Below are 21,557 nucleotides of genomic sequence, written 5' to 3'. Positions count from 1 at the left end.
TGGCATATAAGGCAAAAAGGAACCTAAGTCATTTAAAGATATGAAATAGATGTATTTATGAATATTTTATGAATTTCAAAGTTGGCAAAATAAAAAAAATTGTTACACATATATTTTTGAGACAGAGTCTGGCTCTGTTGCCAGGCTGGAATGCAGTGGCACAATCTTGGCTCACTGCAATCTCCACCTCCTGGGTTCAAGCGATTCCCCTGCCTCAGCCTCCCGAGTAGCTGGGACTACAGGTGCCTGCCACCAGGTCTACTTTTTTTTTACTATTTTTAGTAGAGACGGGGTTTCGCTATGTTGGCCAGGCTGGTCTCAAATCCTCATCTCAAGTGATCCGCCCGCCTCAGCAATATGTCAGTTACTTGTTACAGAAATTATAAACCCACAGGAAAATATTCATTATTAGAAGCAGAGCTGTCCTAAGATAATGCACACAAACCAACATAAGACTATTTAACAAAAATATTTAATGCTGCCAAAAAGTATAAAAATACAGTAGGAATGGCAGTACAATACAAAGTAATCTCTCCTAATTTATTTCTTGTACATCTTTCTACATTTCATACACGCATTAAAAACACTTAACACATCCAATTAAAGGTTCTGCAAAGTCTTCTGCTGGTGGGTGCTCTTCATCCCCTGGATGTAAAGTTTACTTTGTAAACAAACAACTGTGAGGCAATCTAGAGGGTTAGCGAGCCTCACTTCAGTTTCCGGAGTGGGCTTCAGGTCTTGCTTTGCACATCAATGGTTCAAAATTTATAGCTGCAGAATATTCTCAAGTCATGAATATTAGGTGTCTGTCAATCTTGGCCTAAAACATAAAATAAGAAGTCATCTATTCAATTCATATTTACCAAACACAGACGAACACAGATGCACACAAACATAAAAGGACTAACAGTGAACTGAAAAGGCCACCAAAAATCATCCCCACATGCCGCATCCAACCACACTAAGTGCCCCACTGTTATCTTGGTAAAATGGCTGAGGTGTCGGATATCACACGGGGGTGGGGTGGCGCGGCCTCATGTGGAGGCGTCGTGACTTATATTCTTTTTCAAGAATTATGTGAATTTTTAAGGTCATGTTGTTTTACTCAAGAAGTGACCTCTATGTGATACTGACAGACAGACAGGTTTTAAAAATAATGTACCCACAAGAATTTAGCAAGACTTTATAGTATGTGCTAGACTTACCAATACTTTGGAATTCAATGCAAAAGTCTAATCCAATTTGGACCTCCACTGTGTAATACTGCTAAAAATATTATCAACATAATGTTTGAACATAAAGTCGGCCTATATTTTTAAATCACAGGTTGTTAGCAGATGCTTTTTGCCCTGAAGGATAATACTAACAATTATATCTACTGAAATGAAGTGACCCAATCTTAAGCTACTATTAATATAAAAGACATAAAATAATCGACAGATTTATTGCATTTTAATGCCAAAAAGTAAAAATAAATGAGAGTTCAAATAAGCAACAGACAGATGGAATGGCTATTGTAAGGGTAGTTGAGTTTTTGATGTCACTTCACAAACTTTGCAAGAAACTGAACTTTTTAGGAGGTCAATGGTATTTCCATTCTTCCCCCAACTCCCCTCAGTACCACAAAACCTCCAAATCTAAATACTTGTCAGTATTATATCTTCACATATATATTAACAAATAGGAAATATAAATCGTACCCACACATTTAGTCAAGAACTCCCAAATGCTGAGAATTAGGCTACTCCCTTTAAAGACAGGGTATCTGGCATAATTGTATCAAGCACCTGTTCTGAACAGTCATTTTTTTCTTTGATTATCCAACACTGACAGAGAAATGTCAAGTCATCAAGAAAACATTCTCATTAGATATCTGTGAGTTCAAAACTACTATGGATGTTTATTACATGAATCTTCAGAACCTGAACCAAATGGCTGAAGGTACTTTTTATTGATTCTAAGTGCTGCAAAATATATGTTTTCCATGCATCCATGTTTTTTAAAAATAAACAACTTAATTCGACCAATCAACGTGAATGAAATAATGATCTGGTTTAGAGAATACTCTGATGTTCTAGTATTTCTCTGTTGCAGTGGTACTTCAAACTGGTGCACAAAGTTTTTTAAATGTGCTCCATTTAAAAAACAGAATTACTCTGGATTTTAACAGGTAACAGTGGTTGTCTATTACTTTCCCACTTAAATATTCCATTAAAAACAGAGTCGATCGGGCACAGTGGCTCAAGCCTGTAATCCCAGCACTTTGGGAGGCCGAGGCATGCGGATCACGGAGATCGAGACCATTCTGGCTAACACAGTGAAACCCCGTCTCTACTAAAAAAAAAAATACAAAAAAATTAGCCGGGCATGGTGGCGGGTGCCTGTGGTCCCAGCTACTTGGGAGGCTGAGGCAGGAGAATGGCGTGAACCTGGGAGACAGAGCTTGCAGTGAGACTGCGCCACTGCACTCCAGCCTGGGTGACAGAGCCAAACTCCGTCTCCAAAAAAACAACAAAAACAACAGAGTCAGTGTAACACAATAGAAAAAGTATGAGGTTGGGAGTTACTGGAAGTCTACAGATTGGAGAGTGAGTCTCAGTTCTGTTATGTACTAGCTGTGCAATCGGGCAAGTTACTTATTCTTTGACTCAGTTTTCTCATCTGAAAATAGGGAGAATGCTGTCTACCTAGAAGAGATGTTACGTGGGTAAAATATAGATTATGTATTTAAGCTGGTTGGCAGAACTGTAGGTGTTCACCATACCTCATGTCCTTCCCCAGTATTTTGTTACAGATATACTTACCAAGAATGAACTATCATTTATAACAACTGAAGGACAGTGTTTTTAAAAATTCACATTATTTATTTGTAAATATTATTCAGGGAGGGGGGTAAGAAAATACAGTTAAATCATTGGGAGGGTTAATTGTTTTAAAGACTTTACCTGCAAGACTGAAAAGTAAAATGGGCTCCACTTTAAAAAATTCTTATAGATTCACTTGAATCAATTTTTGCTATTTTTATTTAAAAAGGCAAAGACAAGAGAAATGGGTTCAAACAAGTCAAATGAAACAAACGTGGTGCTTTCTGTGGAGACGGTGGCTCTCACACACCGCTTTATGCTGGAAGGCGCAAGGGTCGGGTGGGTGTGGACAGAGGGTCCACTCCTAAGTCAGCTCTACGCCTGAGGCCACGGAAAGCCAAACTGCACCAAGAATAGGTTGTGCCACCAGATATCCACACTAATATTCTACTAAACTGAATTGAGGCTAATCAGAAACTTCTCTTAAGGTGCAAAGATGCCCTACAGATGACTTACCTAGGTTCCCACTCCTGAATTCACCAAACTCAAAATAACTGAAGTTTTTAATAGCAGAAATTTGATATATCAAGAGCAACCTGTCTCTGAAAAATCTGCCAAATTAGAGCCACAATAAAGAACTTGATGTGTCTTTAAAAAATGGTCTGTATAAAGAAAAAAATTCCTGTGCAGTTCTTGGAGCTCCTCAAAACATACTAACGCAAAACCAGAAAGGCCTGAAGCAGTTTCTGTAACATCCTCACCAAATTGCGTAATTCCCACCTTCCATCCAAAATTAAAAAAAATAAAGTAGGAAGAGTTCAAAAGTCTGAACTTTTCATTCTCCCAATGCCCAGAGAGGGTCAGGGCTTTTTTTTTCCAAATAGAGATGGGGTTTTACCGTGTTGCCCAGGCTGGTCTCGAACTCCTGGGCTCAAATGATTCTCCAGCCTCCGTCTCCCGAAGTACTGGGATTACAGGAGTGAGTTACCAAGCCAGGCCCGGTCAGGGCTCTTTGAAATGTTTTCCTTGTCAGATTGTTACCCATTAGAGACAAGGCCTCGCAAACCAAGTAAACACTTCTATCCATCACTGCTTACAGTCAGCGATGGCTCTATCCTGGGCTAAACCGTACACAGCAGGAGAAAAGGCTCAGCAATGGCAGTGAGGAAAAACGCTCCGCTCCCTGAAGGACAATGAGTCTTTCCAGAACCCAGGCGCCAGGGGAGACAGCCTTAGGAGAAAGCACATGTGCAGCATTGCTCAATACTGTTCTTGGAGCAACTGAATGTGCTAAATATTCAGAAAATTCCTGCTGCTGAGGGAGAAATAACCAAACTCATACTATTTTCCTAGAAGTTCTTACTTAAATACTACTACCCAAAGAGGAGTGAAAAGCTTAAATTCTTAATTCTGGATGAACAACACAATGGCTGTATTAGGACCAGGCACACAGAACAGAGCCACTGAGTGTCCAGTACTGGAACTGGGGAGCTCTCGGTAGAGCAGGGATTGAGGAGGCCACACAATCTGAGCTGCTTCCCACCAAGACATGTTACCCCTTATACATACTCACTGGAACAAAGACAGCTGTAATTTCTAGTGTAGCTGCACTTCTAGGGGGAGGTGGGATTACAGGAGTGAGTTCCAAGCCAGGCCCAGTCAGGGCTCTTGGTAACGCTGTCCCACAAACACTGCTTTGAAGATAGGTATAAGGGAAAGTGGAACTGAAACCAAACAAATGAACTGGGGAGAAGGATGAGTGGAACAGGTCAACTCCAGAGTAAACCACACAGGTGGCTTTTAAATCGTGAAAAAATACATTACTATTTTTCAAAATTTCATTAATAAGATTCTAGGCCCCTACCATCTAAATAAGTCAAAGTCAAATAAGGGCCTCTTAAAAGTAAAAGAGACTTTAGTAGCTGTTGATGTATAAATGGGAATGCAGAACAGGCATTTCTGCTATGCACTGTGCGTCAAGCACAGCCAGGTGAGGGAGGGCCTCAGACACCTCTCCCTGCAGGGTACAACAGACCGAGAGGAATCTATGCCCTGGCTACACATCACTGAGAACCCATGTGTGCACCTGCTAGAAAAAAAGATAAACCAATGTTTACAGAACTGGAACTCCTGCTTGAACACAGAAAATGGACTACATGCCTGATGACATTTGGCTTATAATAGAATATATATTTTTAAAATATATATATATATATCTTTAAAATGTTTATATCTATTTTATATACATCTCTCTATATGTATGTGCGTGCGTGTATATCTATAGAGCGAGCGAGCGCACATGCACGCGCACGAGAGAGACACAAATATATAGAGACAGACAAGTCTCCTCTATTGCCCAGGCTGGAGTGCAATGGCTCCATCATAGTTCACTGCAGCCTCAAACTTCTGTGCTTATGCAATCCTCCTGCCTCAGCCTCTTGAGTAGCTGGGACTACAGGCATATGCCAACATACTCAGCTAAAATTTTTCTTTTTTTTTTTTTTAAGTAGAGACCCAGGCTGATCTTGATCGAACTCCTGGGCTTAAGCAATTCTCCCACCTTGGCCTCCCAAAGTTCAGGGAATACAAGTGTGAGCTACTGTGCCCAGCAAAAATCTGTTTAAACATCTGTATCTGAAAAGTAAAAATCAAGGCAGACTAGATTTTTAAGTCTGTACAATAACCAGGCAGGCAATTTGGGAATGTAGGTACTCATTATGGTATAGAACAGTCAACCAAAACACTTTTAATACCACCAGGTTCTGGTCTGGAACTAGATATGTAATCTAGTCAGTGGTATTTTTTCTCAGAGGGAAATGAGTTGCAATAGATTCTGGTCTGGAACTAGATATGTAATCTAGTCAGTGGTATTTTTTCTCAGAGGGAAATGAGTTGCAGTTGCAGTCTTTCTTTGAGAATTATCTAATTCTAGTACATGTTACACATCTGAGACTTTTCAATGACAGCACCATAAAAGGATGGAGAAATGCCAGTTTCAGGTCGATTAACAACAATACCTACTTCATAAAATTGTGTTGAGGATTAAGTAGAGTAATAAGTAAAGAAAAAATACAGTGTCTGGAATACAATAAACGATCAATAAATGGTGCTTTGAACTGACTGTTGAAAGCAAAGGAGTTGATATAAAAACTGGAAGACCGTTTCATATCATAAACTGCTTTTTAAACCAATAAACACTTTTTGATTCATACCACCAACTTTAGTTTAAGACAAAGAGGACAGGCACAACAAGTGCACATTAACTTAGAGTCAGAACCCCTTCCACTGACATACCATTAAAAGAAAACAATTAACACATTTTTTTCCCTTCCTTTCTCTTTTCTTGTTCATTCCTTGGTAAAAACATTAGAACAACAATGAAATGGACTAAGAACATAAAAGGACCAAAAGGCCGAAAACCTGACAAATGTATAAAGTCTCCTCCAACACAAGAAATGGCCTTTATATTGCTCTAAAGTCCTCCATGTACTTATTACATGTTACTTTTTTAAACTCTTTAAGAATGCCGAAAATGAGTATTTTCATTTTTATATGGATACATTAAACATGGAGAATTATATTTTTACATTCTATATATGTGCAAGCACAGATAAAAGTCAGTCATAGGCTAACATAAAATAAATACTTGGCTAACATTGGAAAGGAATATATAACTTCTTGGTGTAGTTAGAGAACACGGCATTAAACCAAAGGTTGCTGTCAATCTATTAGCAGAAATAGATATGAGTGGAAATGAGCTAGATACGAATTAAAAACTCCTGAAAATAAAAAAAAACCCTGTTTTTAAAAATTTTTTCTTCCTTAACCTATTCAAAAAGCAACACTACCTCATTCAAGTCAAAGTATAATATCTGACTCTTAAAATCTGTTAAAATTAGAAAATATTTAATATCATGAGGACCTAAGGATACAACCAGTTTTTTTAAAGCTGTAGAGCCCATCTAGAATTGCTAACTTTTTCCTCTGGCTGTTACCAGAGAAGGCAGCCACGTCTGTCTCTTTGACCAGCACACCTCACCAAATAAAAAGTCAGGATAATGATCATGGGCACAACACGATGTCATGTGTTTTCACGACATCCACCAAAAAATATGATTACTGGTAAACACTGAACACTATTTAACGCATCCACTGTCAATGCCCTTCTCAAGGATCTGCGTGGAGAAGGAAAGATGACTAACCTTAGAAGTGTACCAACAAGTGTTCATCACACTGAATGTGGTTTTAAAAATATACACGACACCACCCAGAAGGACAGAAAGCATACAGAAAGCAAAGCATAAGCGGATGAAGCGCATTCAGCCAGCAGAGGGGTGAGGCACGTCCTCCCTGGCACTGGCTTCCTCAAGTCTTCACCTGTGTACCGAAAACAAGCCTAGTTTCAACTGGAAATGTCATAAGGTCTACTTATATGTGACTTGCAGAGTAACATACTGTATTTAGCAAAGACAAACCAATACAAACCGGAAAGAGGTTTTAAACCAATAAAAACCTGAAATGTGAAGGGTCTTGGATGCCTCAACACATGTTTAATGCAGACAGACATAAAAAAATGTCCCTCTTACCTCCTCTCCATTTCAAGGTTACAGGACACAGTAATACTGAATCAGGACACAGGCACATGTTATATAAATCTTATTTAATATATAGTACCACCTACATCCTGCTTTCATACTTTCAACATAATTTAACACATTCAAGGAGACTATGCAAATCAATTCAAAATATCTATCTATACCAATGGTTTTCAAACTTTTTTTTTTTTTTTTTGAGACAAAGTCTTGCTCTGTCACCAGGCTGGAGTGCAGTGGCAATCTCGGCTCACTGCCACCTCTGCCTCCCGCATTCAAGCGATTCTCCTGCCTTAACCTCCCAAGGAGCTGGGACTACAGGCATGTGCCACCACGCCCAACTAATTTTTCTGTTTTTAGTAGAGACACGGTTTCACCATGTTGGCCAGGATGGTCTCAATCTCCTGACCTCGTGATCCACCCGCCTTGGCCTCCCGAAGTGCTGGGATTACAGGCGTGAGCCACGCGCCTGGCCACAAACTGTTTTTTGTTTGTTTCTTTTGAGATGGAGTATCACTCTGTCGCCCAGGCTGGAGTGCAGTGGCGCGATCTCGGCTCACTGCAACCTCCGTCTCCTGGGTTCAAGCAATTCTAATACCTCAGCCTCCTGAGTAGGTGGGACTACCGGTGCCCACCACCACGCCCAGCTAATTTTTGCATTTTTAGTAGAGACGGCGTTTCACCCTGTTAGCCAGGCTGGTCTCGAATTCCTGACCTCAGGTGATCCACCCGCCTCGGCCTCCCAAAGTGCTGGGATTACAGGCAAGAGCCACCGCGCCCGACCAAACTGTTTTTAAATGATAACTGCCCCCTTTAAAATACTTAAGCCTTATGCAGACACCTTAAGTGGCACATAAAGAGACAAGGCAGAGAAGCTGTGGTTTTAAGTAACTTGATGACCCACCTGGACATCCAATGAGCATAGTTTGAAAACCACTGAAATAAGGTATGCTATTCATAATAATGTTTGCTATCCATGCCTCCTAGCAATTAAATTTACAAAACAATTTCAAGTTTAAGACAAAAAAGTTAAACACTGAATGGAATGTTGAAATCTGAAGAAAGCTAGCACTCAAATGAGCAGTTAAATTCATTAAACAGTATGCTTTAAAAAAATATTAAGAAGTTAAAATGACAATGTAAGGTTTGCATATCATCATACTATTTATTGAAGTAGAAAGAACCTGAAAAATGTTTACTTCAAAACTTCAGTCTAGTAAACTGAAATCATGAATCATAAAATGCTGCTTCTTACTTTTGCTTCCTAAATCATAATTTACCCCAACTACATTGAAATTTTCATGAAAAATGAACATATTAATAATGGGATTTACAGAAACCAATTTCTTTACAAAAGTCTTGACCAATTGTTACCTGACTATCCCAGTAAGGAGAATTTTCCTTCAAAGATATTTTTAGGAAAAACTTTTGTTTCTTTGTTTGCTTTTCTTTTTAAAATGGGGGAAACTGTAAAACATAAAAGAAATGCAATGTATAGTAGAAATTGCTTATTCCGACTTCTAACTCCTCATATCAAACTTCTCTTTAGAAAAATGGAAAATGTATCCAGTACAATTGAATCAACACACAATTTATTTTTTTATGTAACAGATTTTTCAAATTGAGCTCTTAAAAAGTACAGTTAACTACAAAAGATTAAATATTTATAAAATATATTTACCCTGAAATGTTTAAGAATATAAAGTGTTGCTGCCCATGTCAACAGTACATTATACATCACACACATTATTTAAATGTCATTTTCTTTCCATTAATAACGTAGATAAAACCACAATATTTATTGCTTGTATCAAGTGCAGGTTAAAATCCAGATAGCCTCCAAAAGCAAATCCTGTGATAAAGGATTTCTCAATGTTGGTCAGGTGAAATACTGCGTTTGACATGTATGAATACAGTTGCAAAATTTACCAGTTTTTAACAAACATGAATGTCTTTATTTTAGACAGCCATTTACAGTTTGGGTTTCAGAGGGACCTGCAGTGAAGAGTCCTGAGATGTTGGGCTTGTGACTGTAAATATCACTTATCTGGTTGATGTCTATTCTACTGCACCGTTTCTGGGATATGAGGCGTTTGCTGCAGACAAACCCCTATGATTAATGTAGCACTGTCAGCTACTAGTGCAGAAGCTTGCTGGGCAAAATTAATTGTTTATTTATAGGGCATTTTGCTGAAAAAACAGTGTCCAGCCAACAAAAGCGCCAACCAAAATGACTGACACAAACCCCATCTTAGTGAGAATAGGTTGCCAATATAACCACCTTTTTCTTTTTCGTTCATTCTCATTTAGCCTCTGTTTCATCTGCTGCACCTTCTGAGCTGTGGTGGCCTTTCTGTCCTCTCGGATACGTTTCCGTAGAGCACTATGAAGAAATAAAAACAAGTAAAAGGAAGTGCACACAGGGCAGGACTTGAGTACTCTAACACAGAGGACCTAGGCGCAAATAAAACCATTCGTATCCACATAGTTTTCACCCTACTTGAACACAGGAATAATGAGGGGAAAAGCTTCATTTTTTTTTTTTTTTTTTTTTTTGAGATAGCGTCTTGCTCTGTCACCCAGCCTGGAGTGCAGTGGTGCAATCTTGGTTCACTGCAACCTCCGCCTCCCACGCTCAAGTGATTCTCGTGCCTCAGCCTCCCGAGTAACTGGGATTGCAAGCGTGCACCACCATGCCCAGCTAATTTTTTGTATTTTTAGTAGAGATAGGGTTTTGCCATGTTGGCCAGGCTGATCGAACTCCTGACCTCAAGCAATTCAGCCGCCTTGGCCTCCCAAAGTGCTGAGATGAGTGAGCCACAGTGCCCGGCCAAGAAAAGCCTCAATATTCTTAAATGATTCAGAGATGTACCTTGACAACCATTCCTGGTACAGTTTTATATTGATAACTGCTTTTAGTGGGACCTGAAAATAAGCAAGGAACTTTCTGGAAATGTGAAATGATGACTGTTAGTTTTCTTTCCTTCTTTGTTAACTAGTCAGCAGAAGCAGGAGTGGGAACACAAGGGGGTACTGCCTGCATCTGATCCCCTTTCCTGGTCATGTTTGACGGTTAAGGCTCTTATAAAAGCTATCTATTTAATATTTCCATGAATGTTCTGTTCTGTTGTGGGAGCACCTATTCTTTTCTTTGACCATACACATTTCTAGCTCCCATTTTCGTAGTCGATACAGAATTTTTTTTTGGGGGGGTGGGGGGATTGGGTGGGGGATGGAGTCTTGCTCTGTTGCCCAGACTGGAGTGCAGTGACATGATCTTGGCTCACTGAAACCTCCGCCTTCCGGGTTCAAGCAATTCTCCTGCCTCAGCCTCCAAAGTAATTGGGATTACAGACGTGCACCACCACGCCTTGCTAATTTTTTTTTTGTATTTTTAGTAGAGATGAGGGTTCACCATGTTGGCCAGGCTGGTCTCGAACTCCTGATCTCAAGTGATCCGCCCACCTCAGCCTCCCAAAGTGCTGGGATTACAGGCATGAGCCACTGCGTCTGGTCTCAGAAATTTTGTTTCAATGGAAAGTCTCTTGACTCCCAAGATACTTAGTCCTGTTCTATATAAATAATAATGCCACCCAGCTACTCAGGAAGATGGCTTAAGCCCAGGAATTCAAGTCCAGCTTGTGCAATACAGCAAGATCTTGCCTCTCTATAAAAAACACACACAAGGCCGGGCGCGTTGGCTCATGCCTGTAATCCCAGCACTTTGGGAGGCCGAGACGGGCGGATCACGAGGTCAGGAGATCGAGACCATCCTGGCTAACACGGTGAAACCCCGTCTCCACTAAAAAAATACAAAAAACTAGCCAGGCGAGGTGGCGGGCGCCTGTAGTCCCAGCTACTCGGGAGGCTGAGATCTGGCCACTGCACTCCAGCCTGGGCAACAGAGCGAGACTCCGTCTCAAAAACAAACAAACAAACAAACAAACAAAACACACACACACACACACACACAAAAACAAAAAAACGGCCAATGGCAACATGTAGGTTACTATTTCTTCCATCCCCCCTTTTCACTTTTCTGTATTACAGCAAAGGCCTAACTAGCTTCCCTACCCTCAAATTAAATATTATTGCCATGGTAATTTTTCTAGAGCATACTCCTAGACATGCAGCTTGATTTAAAACTTTTTTTTTTTGGTTACAGGGCCTAGTGCACAATAGTGCTTAAAAATCTCAAATCCCTCTTCAATGTCTCCTACATTGAGACTACTTTTTTCCTGGTCAAGATGTTTAACCTGAATTTAACTATGATAAATAAAGATTAAAGAAATGCATTGCATGAAGTATTCTAAAAGATAACTGGTCTAGAAGCTTCAAAAATACAAATGTCAAGGAAGGAAGAAAAAGGTAGGGATTAAAGGAGACCAAAGACTCACATCAACTAAATACAGTATGAATCTTTGATTAATCTTGAAATATTTTTTAAACAGCTACAGAAGCTGGGATCAGGAAAATGTTCTCAAATTAGATCGTGGTGCCAGCTACACAATTTGGTAAATGTATTAAAATTCATTGAATCGTATACTTTAAAGGAGTAAACTTTATGGCATATAAATTATCTTTCCATAAAACTGTTTATTAAAAAAGCTATATGGTGAACCTTTCAGACAAGAGAAATCTGAATTGAATTATGTATTAGAATACTTTAATCAATGTTACACTTCTTTGGTGTACTGGAACCTTCTCTCCCCAAGAGATTGTTAGTGGGAATGTAAAATGGTTCAGCTGCCATAGAAAACAGCTTTTGACAGCCCCTCAAAAAGTTAAACATAGAGTTACCATATGACCCAGCAATTCCACTCCTAGATACGTACCCAAGAGAACTGAGAACACATGTCCACACAAGTGCTTGCCAATATTCTCCTGCTATGCAGAACTTTGTTCTTGCCATTTTTTGCTGTTCTCCAAATTTGTTCCCCACTAAAATAGAAACCTTCCCTTCTCTCCTGTCCTCTCATTTCAATTATACTCAATTATCCTCGCTCCACCCCCTCTAGCCCTTCTATTCTACGGCATTTAATTTGAAGTAATTTATAATTTACTAATAATGTGCTAACTTGGGTACTTGTTTTATCTTCATAACATATTCCGCAACTTGAGGACGGACTGTGTTTTGCTATTTTTGTTCATCTTATGGTGCTTTCTCATGTCTTTTTCACTTTTTGTTATCATATACCTAGGTATCCCTGGCTGTCTGAACTCCATCTGAATATTTGCTATAATGACTTGCAAAAATTCTTACTCAGAATTCACTCTCTGAATTGAAAATTCACTATCACAAATATGCATGTACCTGCTAGTGAAAAACATTTGTGTTCAAGCGTAGGCAAAATATGTATAAAACCAGAGGGGGGGTTAGCCTCCCATGGACCCTTTCTCAGCTTTTGCCAGGAGCCTGGGGGTATCGGTAACAAGCTTCCAATTTAGATATAATCTTTAACATATTATTTCATTTTTTATTTTCATTGCAGTATAAAAGGCAATTATAATTTGTATCTAGTATTTTGTCATTTACCATATAAGCCCAATAATGAGTCCATTAAGTGTTGTATGATTACATAATTAGTGCTTTAAATGCTATATAGGAGTTTAAAAGGTTTTGTACTATATTTGGGGGAACTGATTATGCTCTCTGGTTGGGCTGAGAACATACTATTTTTCTCATTTAAAAGAATGGAATGGAGGTTTTTGCTTTCCAAAAGTGCACTACATGATTCAGGAATGGACTAGAGACAAATACCAAGGCATGCCTTTATCTAATTTAAGAACACAATTCCAGAGAATGACAGACTACTCTCGATTTGTGATAAAATCTTTTCTTCCTAGTGGGGCCTAAAGAAATTAGTCTGTGTAATCACTTGCCAAGTGGGACCTGCCCAGGTTTTCCCATATATTTATATTTATGCAACTTAGGCCATTAATCAACGGGAATGCCTCCCGTGGACCCTATGCCTCCCGTGGACCCTATGCCTCCCGTGGACCCTTGCCCACAGAAGATCATGTGGTGTGATCATGGCTCCCTGCAGCCTCAACCTCTTGGGCTCCAGCAATCCTCCCACCTCAGCCTCCCTTGAGACTACAGGCATGTACCACCCCATTTGGCTAATTTTTGTAGTTTTTGTAGAGACAGGGTTTGCCATGTTGCGCAGGCTGGTCTTGAACTGCAGGCTCGAGTGATCCACCCGCCTCAGCCTCCCCGAGTGTTGGGATTACGGGCATGAGCCACTCCGCCTGCTCCAGACTTTTCATATGTCCAAGTTGTTTCTCTCTCAGTGAACTGGGTTTCTGGGTTGGACTGTAATTGAGAATACTGGCTTTCAAACTCAGACTGTAACCTACAGTAAGAAACAGCCTCACAACAGAGTACCCTCACACACACACTTACATATGTACACATCGTAGATGTAAATATACGGAATTTATACATCACACATACATGTATAAAAACAGGTTAAAATTCTTTTTTAAGTTCAGGGGTACGTACACATGCAGGCTTGTTATGTAAGCTTGAAACTTGTGTCGTGGAGGTTTGTTGTACAGATTATTTCATCCCCCAGGTATTAAGCCTAGTACCCATTAGTCACTCTTCCTGACTGTCCCCCTCCTCCCACCCTCCACCCTCCGACAGGCCCCAGTGTGTGCTGTTCCCCTCTATGTGTCCATGTGTTCTCATCATTTAGCTCTCACTTGTAAGAACATGTGGTATTTGGTTTTCTGTTCCTGCATTAGTTTGCTAAGGATAATGGCCTCCAGCTCCATCCAAGCCCCTACAAAGGACATGATCTCGTTCTTTATTATGGCTGCGCAGCATTCCATGCTGTGTATGTACCACATTTTCTTGATGCAGTCTATCATTGATGGGCATTTAGATTGATTCCATGTCTTTGCTATGGTGAACAGTGCTGCAATCAACATACACGTGCATGTGTCTTTACAGTACAATGACTTATATTCTTTTGGGTGTAGACCAGTAATGGGATTGCTGGGTTGAATAGTATTTCTGTTTTTAGGTCTTTGAGGAATCACCACACTGTCTTCCACAATAGTTGAACTAATTGACACTCCCACCAACAGCATTTAAACTTTCCTTTTTCTCCACAACTTCGCCAGCATCTGTTAAATTCATGTTATTATTTTTGATATGCTGATAATGTTTTAAAATGTTTATAATCCAATAAACTTCACAACTATGTGATTTGACCTTCAATTTGAAAACCACTGCTTTGGAGGATATTCAACAATGAAAATGAATACAAGAAAGTACTGTGTTCTATTTCTTTTGAAAGTTGAAATTCTGGCCAGGCATGGTGCTCCCGTCTGTAATCCCAGCACTTTGGGAGGCTGAGGTGGGAGGATCACAAGGTCAGGAGGTTTCACCTGGCCAACACGGTGAAACCCTGTCTCTACTAAAAATACAAAAATTAGCTGGGTGTGGTGGCGGGGGCCTGTAATCCCAGCTACTTGGGAGGCTAAGGCAGGAGAATTGCTAGAACCCAGGAGGCGGAGGTTGCAGTGAGCCAAGATTGCGCCACTGTACTCCAACAACCTGGGTGACAGAGCGAGACTCCATCTTTGAGGGGAAAAAAAAAAGTTGAAATTCTTTCGATAAGACTTATTAAGATCTTTAATGCAAAGCTATCTATAGGTATTAAAAATTACTAGGACTGATTAAAAAATAAAACTGTTCAGAGTAACCTTTATTTCACACCCCTGATCCTATGCTCTTCTTTTACATTTCTTTTTATCTTTTTTTGAGATAGAGTCTTGCTCTGTTGCCCAGTCTGGAGTATAGTGGTATGATCTTGGCTCACTGTAACCTCCTGGGTTCAAGCAATTCTTCCACCTCAGCCTCCCAAGTAGCTGGGACAACAGGTGTGTGCCAGCATGCCTGGCTAATTTTTGTATTTTCAGCAGAGACGGGGTTTCACCATGTTGGCCAGGCTGGTCTCGAACTCCTGACCTCAAGTGATCTGCCTGCCTTGGCCTCCCAAAGCACTGAGATTACAGGCGTGAGCCACCATGCCCGGCCTCCTCTTTTTTATTTCTGTAACCTTGTTTTTGCAATCAGCCTTCTCCACTTACTTTTCTGTTGGGACTCTCTCTCTGCTTTCAAACATGCACCAGTCTCATTTATCAGACACGAAAGGAAAAAAGGGAAAGAAGAAAACAACGCCACCACATGTGAAAACATTACAGGCACATACACACAGAGACCCCATAAAACAGCCTTTGGCAATCACTCTGTAACTCCGGAGTGGTTTTTCTAGTCTCCTCTGTATTCGCAGCCTTGGATGAGTGATTTAACTCACTGGGATTAACATGGCCGGTCTGAATCTTTGTAGATTAAAACTCAACACTTCTGAAATACTAAGAACGCCATTTCAGTCATCAAGCCTGTTTTTCATTTAATTCTGCAGATAGTACTAGATAAAAGGGGGAAAAAAGCAATAACACTAGGAATCTGAAAGCCTTATTATTGAAAAAGCTAAGGTAATTTAAAACTATTACTTCCTGATTTAAAGGTATTCTATTTAAGATGAAAAAAGGAACCAAAAAACATCATGCTTTCTTTTGCAGTCTAAAACTACTGAAGTCAAAAATTAGGAATAACATTGCTAAACCATAATAAACTCTTCCACTGTAATCTATAATAATACATGTATTATGTATTGGAATATGTTATTAGCACTGATAAAATTTCACGTTTAACTTTTATATTAGGAAAATAGAGCAGTGAAGCTATAATGTGTGGCAGACCTTGACTATTTTCATTCCAATCTAACAAATACAACCACAAGATAAAATCCCCACAATAAGAAGTATGTTTGGCAAAAAGTGAAGAAAAGGTATTCAGACATGCAGGACAGAGCAAATAAAAAGCTCATTCACTTTGCTATGTGACTTATACCAGGTTACCAGCTTCCTAATCTGTGACAGACAGTCTTAGAAATGTAGTTGTAATTTAAAATTCTGAATAGATGCCACAGTCATACGGATTTTTTTTAAAAACGCCTTTTTATTCCTCCAGTAATGGAATTAAGCTTACATGTTTAAATGTTTTATTAAAGGCATATTATCAGTTACATTATAACTATAGTACAAATGGCAGATATCCGTATTACTTTCTGTACCATACCATATATTTTAGCACCTAATTATATTAACTTTTACACTCAATCATGATTGTTTTAAAGGATTTTTGAATTGGTTTCTATTTATAAGTATTGGCTGAAAGCTCCTTGAGAACATCTTTGTCATCAAATACCCTCAGGTAAGAAACAAAGGTTGTATTAATTTGTCCGGGCACAGTGGCTCTTTGGCCGGGCACAGTGGCTCATGCCTGTAATCCCAGCACCTTGGGAGGCTGAGGCGGGTGGATCACCCGAGGTCAGGAGTTCAAGACCAGCCTTGTTAACATGGCAAAACCGTCTCTCTACTAAAAATACAAAAATCAGCTAGGCGTGGTGGTGGGTGCCTGTAATCCCAGCTACACAAGAGGCTGAGGCAGGAGAATCGCTTGAACCCAGGAGGTGGAGCAGTGAGCTGAGGTTGTGCCACTGCACTCCAGCCTGGGTGACAGAGAAAAAAAAAAGGTTATATTAATTCAATAAAAAAAGGGCCTATATTATTTCATATCATATATCATATCCACATAATTATTTATTATTATTTATAAGACAGGGTCTTGCTTTGTCACCCAGGTGGGAGTGCAGTGGTGGTTATCTCAGCTCATTGCGGCCTCGACCTCCCCGGCTCAACCAATCCTCCCACTTCAGTCTCCAGAGTGGCTGGGACCACAGGCTCGCATCACCACACCTGGCTAATTTTATTTTCTGTAGAGATAAGGTCTCACTATGTTGCCCAGGTGGCCTCAAACTCCTAGACTCAAGTGATCTTCCCGCCTCAGCCTCCCAAAGTGTTGAGATTACAGGCGTGATTGTATTTTCCTAATATAAAAATTACATACCTGAAATCCTATGGCACCTGATCCCATAAAATTTATTTCTAAAATAAAAAAGCCTCATCTTTCAGCATGTAGTTATAGAAAGCTTACCTCTCACTGTTCTCCTCCATTGTGTCTTGCATTTTAGAGGGAAGTCCTGTACATCGGTCACCTGTCAGTTTTTCTTCTTCTAGACCTATTCTGTTCCCATTGTATTTTTCAGTCATTATTTTGTTTGGTGAATGATCAAAGGCAGGAGATAAGTCTTCCTTAGAAAGTTCTTTCCATCGTTTCTAGGTAGGGAAGAGAAATAAAAAACACTAAAAATTTATTTTCCTTAAATAAAAAAAATTTATGAATTAAAATCATATATTCAAGTTAAGAAAACCCAATGATGCTAAAAGATGAGTGAAAAACAAAAAGGCATTTTGCCATACTGTAGCTTGTAACTATGCTTATTTTAATTTCAAAATTTTATAACAATAAAGCATTTAATATTTATGTACATCAGTATATAGTTGAATATAATAATCTTAATAAAATCTCGTAGACTTTTACCTATTTGAGGGCAAACTATACTAGGACCACACTCAACTATTAGTCATAGTTACATAATTTTAATATTGGTATCCAGATCCATGAAACTCACAGCATGCTAAATCCATTCAATGCAAAGAGGTGCTCTCTCCAAGGTACATTATAATAAAGCCATCAGAAGTTAGACATAGAGAATTCTAAAAGCAGCAAGAGAAAAGGATCAAGTCACGTGTAAGGGAATCCGGCAGGTTCCCATCAACAGATTTCTCAGAAAACCTGTTCATGCCAAGAAAGAACGGCTTGTAGAGAATCGGATAATATATTCAAAGTGCTGAAAGATACAACTACTAGCAAAGTTATCTTTCAGAAATGAAAGAAAAATGGAGTCTTTCCCAGACAAGCAAAAGCTGCAAGAATTTATTACCAATAGACTAGCCTTACAAGAAATGCTTAAGGGAGTTGCTTCGACTGGAAGCAAAAGTATAATTACTATCATGAAAACATACGATAATCTGATCTCACCGACAGAGGTAAATTAATTACCAAATTCAGAAAACTCCATTGCTATAACTGTGGAATATAATCTTTCAAATCCTCATTATGAAGGTTAAAAGTAAAAAATGGTTAATGGTAACTACAGCTACAAGTTGTTAAGGATCACACAATATAAAAAGATGTAAATTAAGCAACAAAAGTGTAAGTTTGAGGGGAGGGTAAAAGTCAAAAATATTTTATGAGACAAACATTAAGTTGTTATCAGCTTAAAACACTCTATTGTAACTATAAGATGTTTAATGTAAGCCTCATAGTAACCACGAAGAAAAAAAGTAACTACAGCAGACACACAAATAAGAGAAATAAATCAAAGCTTCTCACTATAGAAAATCACCAAACCACAAAGGTAAACAATAAGAGAGAAAGAAAGGAATAAAGAATATGCAAAGCAAACAGAAAATAATTAACAAAATGGCAGGTGTAAGTCCTTATCTATCAATAATACCCTTGAATGTAAATAGATTAAATACTTCATTGAAAAGACATAGTGGCTGAATGGATGAAAAAACAAAAAACAAAATCCAACTCTATGTTACCTACAAGACACTCACTTCACCTGTAAGGACACACTAAGCCTGAAAGTGAAGGCATGAGAAATGATATTCCATGCAAATTAAAACCAAAAAGAGAAGAGGAGTAGCTATATTTTGATAAAGTAGACTTCAGGCCAAAAACTGTAAAAAGAAACAAAGGTCAAAGCGGTCAATTCAGCAGGAGGATGTAATGATTTCAGGTATCTATGCACCCAACACTGGTGCACACAATATAAAGCAGATATTATCAGACCTAAAGGGAGACACAGACTGCAATACAGTAACAGCAGAGAACGCTACATCCCACTTCCAGCAATGGACAGATCATCCACACAGAAAATCAACAAAGAAACACAGGATTTAAACTGCACTCTAGGCCAAATGGACCTAACACACATTTACAGAACATTCCCTCCAACAGCCACAGAATACACATTTTTCTCATCAGCACATGGAACATTCTCCATGATGGGCCATATATTAGGCCACGAAACAAGTCTCAAAAAATTAAAAAAAGAAAAAAATCACAGTCAGGCCAGGCGGGTGGCTCACGCCCAAGAACTTTCGGAGGTGGAGGCGGGAGGATCACCTGAGGTGAGGAGGTGAGGCCAACACAGTGAAACCCCGTCTCTACCACAAATTAGCCGGGCGTGGTGGTGGGCACCTGTAATCCCAGGTATTTGGGAGGCTGAGGCATAAAAATCACTTGAACCCGGGAGGCGGAGGTTGCAGTGAGTCAAGATCGTGCCACTGCACTCCAGTCTGGGGGTCAGAGTGAAGCTCTGCCTCAAAAAAAAAAAAAAAAAAAAAAGTAGAAAGATCTCAAATAAACAACCTCATGTAAAGGAACTAGAAAATAATAAACTAAACCCAAAATTAGCAGAACAAAGAAAATAATAAAGACCAGAAGAATGGAAATAAAGTGACTAAAAAAGATACAAAAGATCAACAAAACCAAAGACTGTTTTTTAGAAAAGGTAAACAAAATCAGCAAACCTATAGTAGACTAAAAAAAGAAAAGACTCAAATCAGAGATGAAAAAGGAGACATTACAACTAATACCATAAACAAAGTATTGTAAGAGACTATTATAAACAACTGTATGCCAACAAATTGGAAAGCCTAGAGGAAATGGCTAAATTCCTAGACACACAAGCTATCAAAACTGAACCATGAAGACACAGAAAACCTGAACTGACCAATAAAGAGTGAGATTGAATCAGTAATAAAAAGTCTCCCATCAAAGAAAAGCCCAGGACTTGATGGCTTCATGGCTAAATTCTACCAAACATTTAAATAATACTAATTCTTTTCACACTATTCAAAAAATTGAAGAGGGAAATCTTACAGAATCATTCTATAAGGCCAGCATTACCCTGATACCAAAACCAGACAAGGATACAACAAAAAAGAAAACTACAGGCCAATATCCTTGATGAACATGGACGCAAAAATCCTGAATGAAATAATAGGAAACTGAATTCAACAATATATTAAAAACATCATTTACCATGACCAAGTGGGATTCATCCAAGGGATGAAAGGATGGTTCAACATATGCAAATCAATAAACATGATCTATCAAATCAACAGAATCAAGGACAAGAACCATATGATCATTTCAATAGATGCAGAAAAACCATTTGATAAAATTCAACATACCAGCTGGGCACAGTGGTTCATACCTGTAATCCCAGCACTTTGGGAGGCTGAGGCAGGTGAATCACTTGAGGTCAGGCGTTTGGGACCAGTCTGGCCAACATGGTGAAACCTCATCTCTACTAAAAATACAAAAAACAGCTGGATGTGGTGGTACAGGCCTGTAATTCCAGCCACTTGGGTGGCTGAGGCACAAGAATCGCTTGAACCCAAGAGGCGAAGGCAGCAGTGAGCCGAGACTGCGCCACTGCACTCCAGCCTGGGCAACGGAGCAAGACTCTGCCTCAAAAAAAAAAAAAAAAAAAAAAAAATTCAACATACCTTCGTGATAAAAACTCTCAACAAATTAGGTATGGAGGAAACTGTGCCTCAACACAAAGCCACGTATGACAAACCCATAGTTAGTATCATACTGAACATGAAAAAGTTGAAAGCTTTTCCTCTTAAGATCTGGAACAAGACAGAGATGCCCTTTTTTTTTTTTTTTTTTTGAGATGGAGTCTTGCTCTGTCACCAGGCTGGAGTGCAGTGGTGTGATCTACAACCTCCGCCTCTCGGGTTCAAGCAATTCTCCTGTTTCAGCCTCCTGAGTAGCTGGGACTACAGGCGCGTGTCACCATACCCGGCTAATTTTTGTATTTTTAGTAGAGACAGAGTTTCACCATGTTGGCCAGGGTGGTCTCAATCTCTTGACCTCGTGATCTGCCCATCTCAGCCTCCCAAACTGCTGGGATTCCAGGTGTGGCATCAGGCTAGAATGCCTACTTTCAACACTTTTATTCAGCATAATTCTGTAAGCCCTAGCCAGAGCAATTAACCAAAAGAAAGAGAAAGGGCATTCAAACTGGAAAGGAGGAAGTCGAATTGTCTCTGTTTGCAGAAGACATAATCTTATATATAGAAAACCCTATAG

The 21,557-nt window shown here is 39.3% G+C and overlaps 1 protein-coding gene across 10 annotated transcripts in view; it reads right to left on the bottom strand.

Moving 5' to 3' along the window:
• Positions 1 to 453: 453 nt before the first annotated feature.
• The window catches only part of PTPN2 (protein tyrosine phosphatase non-receptor type 2), a 97,624-nt gene continuing 76,520 nt past the window's right edge, over positions 454 to 21,557 (bottom strand). For 5 of the 10 annotated variants that reach the window (XM_021929917.2, XM_031658672.1, XM_031658673.1 and 2 more), the window contains 2 exons: positions 17,472 to 17,653; positions 9,329 to 9,779 (listed from right to left, as the gene is read on the bottom strand). In XM_021929917.2, the coding sequence (XP_021785609.2) occupies positions 9,572 to 9,779; positions 17,472 to 17,653 (390 nt within the window). In that variant the 3' untranslated portion in view covers positions 9,329 to 9,571. Of the gene's footprint in view, positions 821 to 8,770; positions 8,864 to 8,975; positions 9,780 to 17,471; positions 17,654 to 21,557 lie in introns of those variants that run through there. The other 5 variants (XM_031658669.1, XM_031658671.1, XM_031658667.1 and 2 more) reach the window with 3 other exon arrangements.

The sequence above is a fragment of the Papio anubis genome, chromosome 19 (genome assembly GCF_008728515.1).
Source record: "Papio anubis isolate 15944 chromosome 19, Panubis1.0, whole genome shotgun sequence".
In the NCBI taxonomy this organism is placed as follows: Eukaryota; Metazoa; Chordata; class Mammalia; order Primates; family Cercopithecidae; genus Papio; species Papio anubis.
The sequence above is the reverse complement of the archived record's forward strand: the minus strand, read 5'-3'. Positions and strand labels throughout refer to the sequence as shown.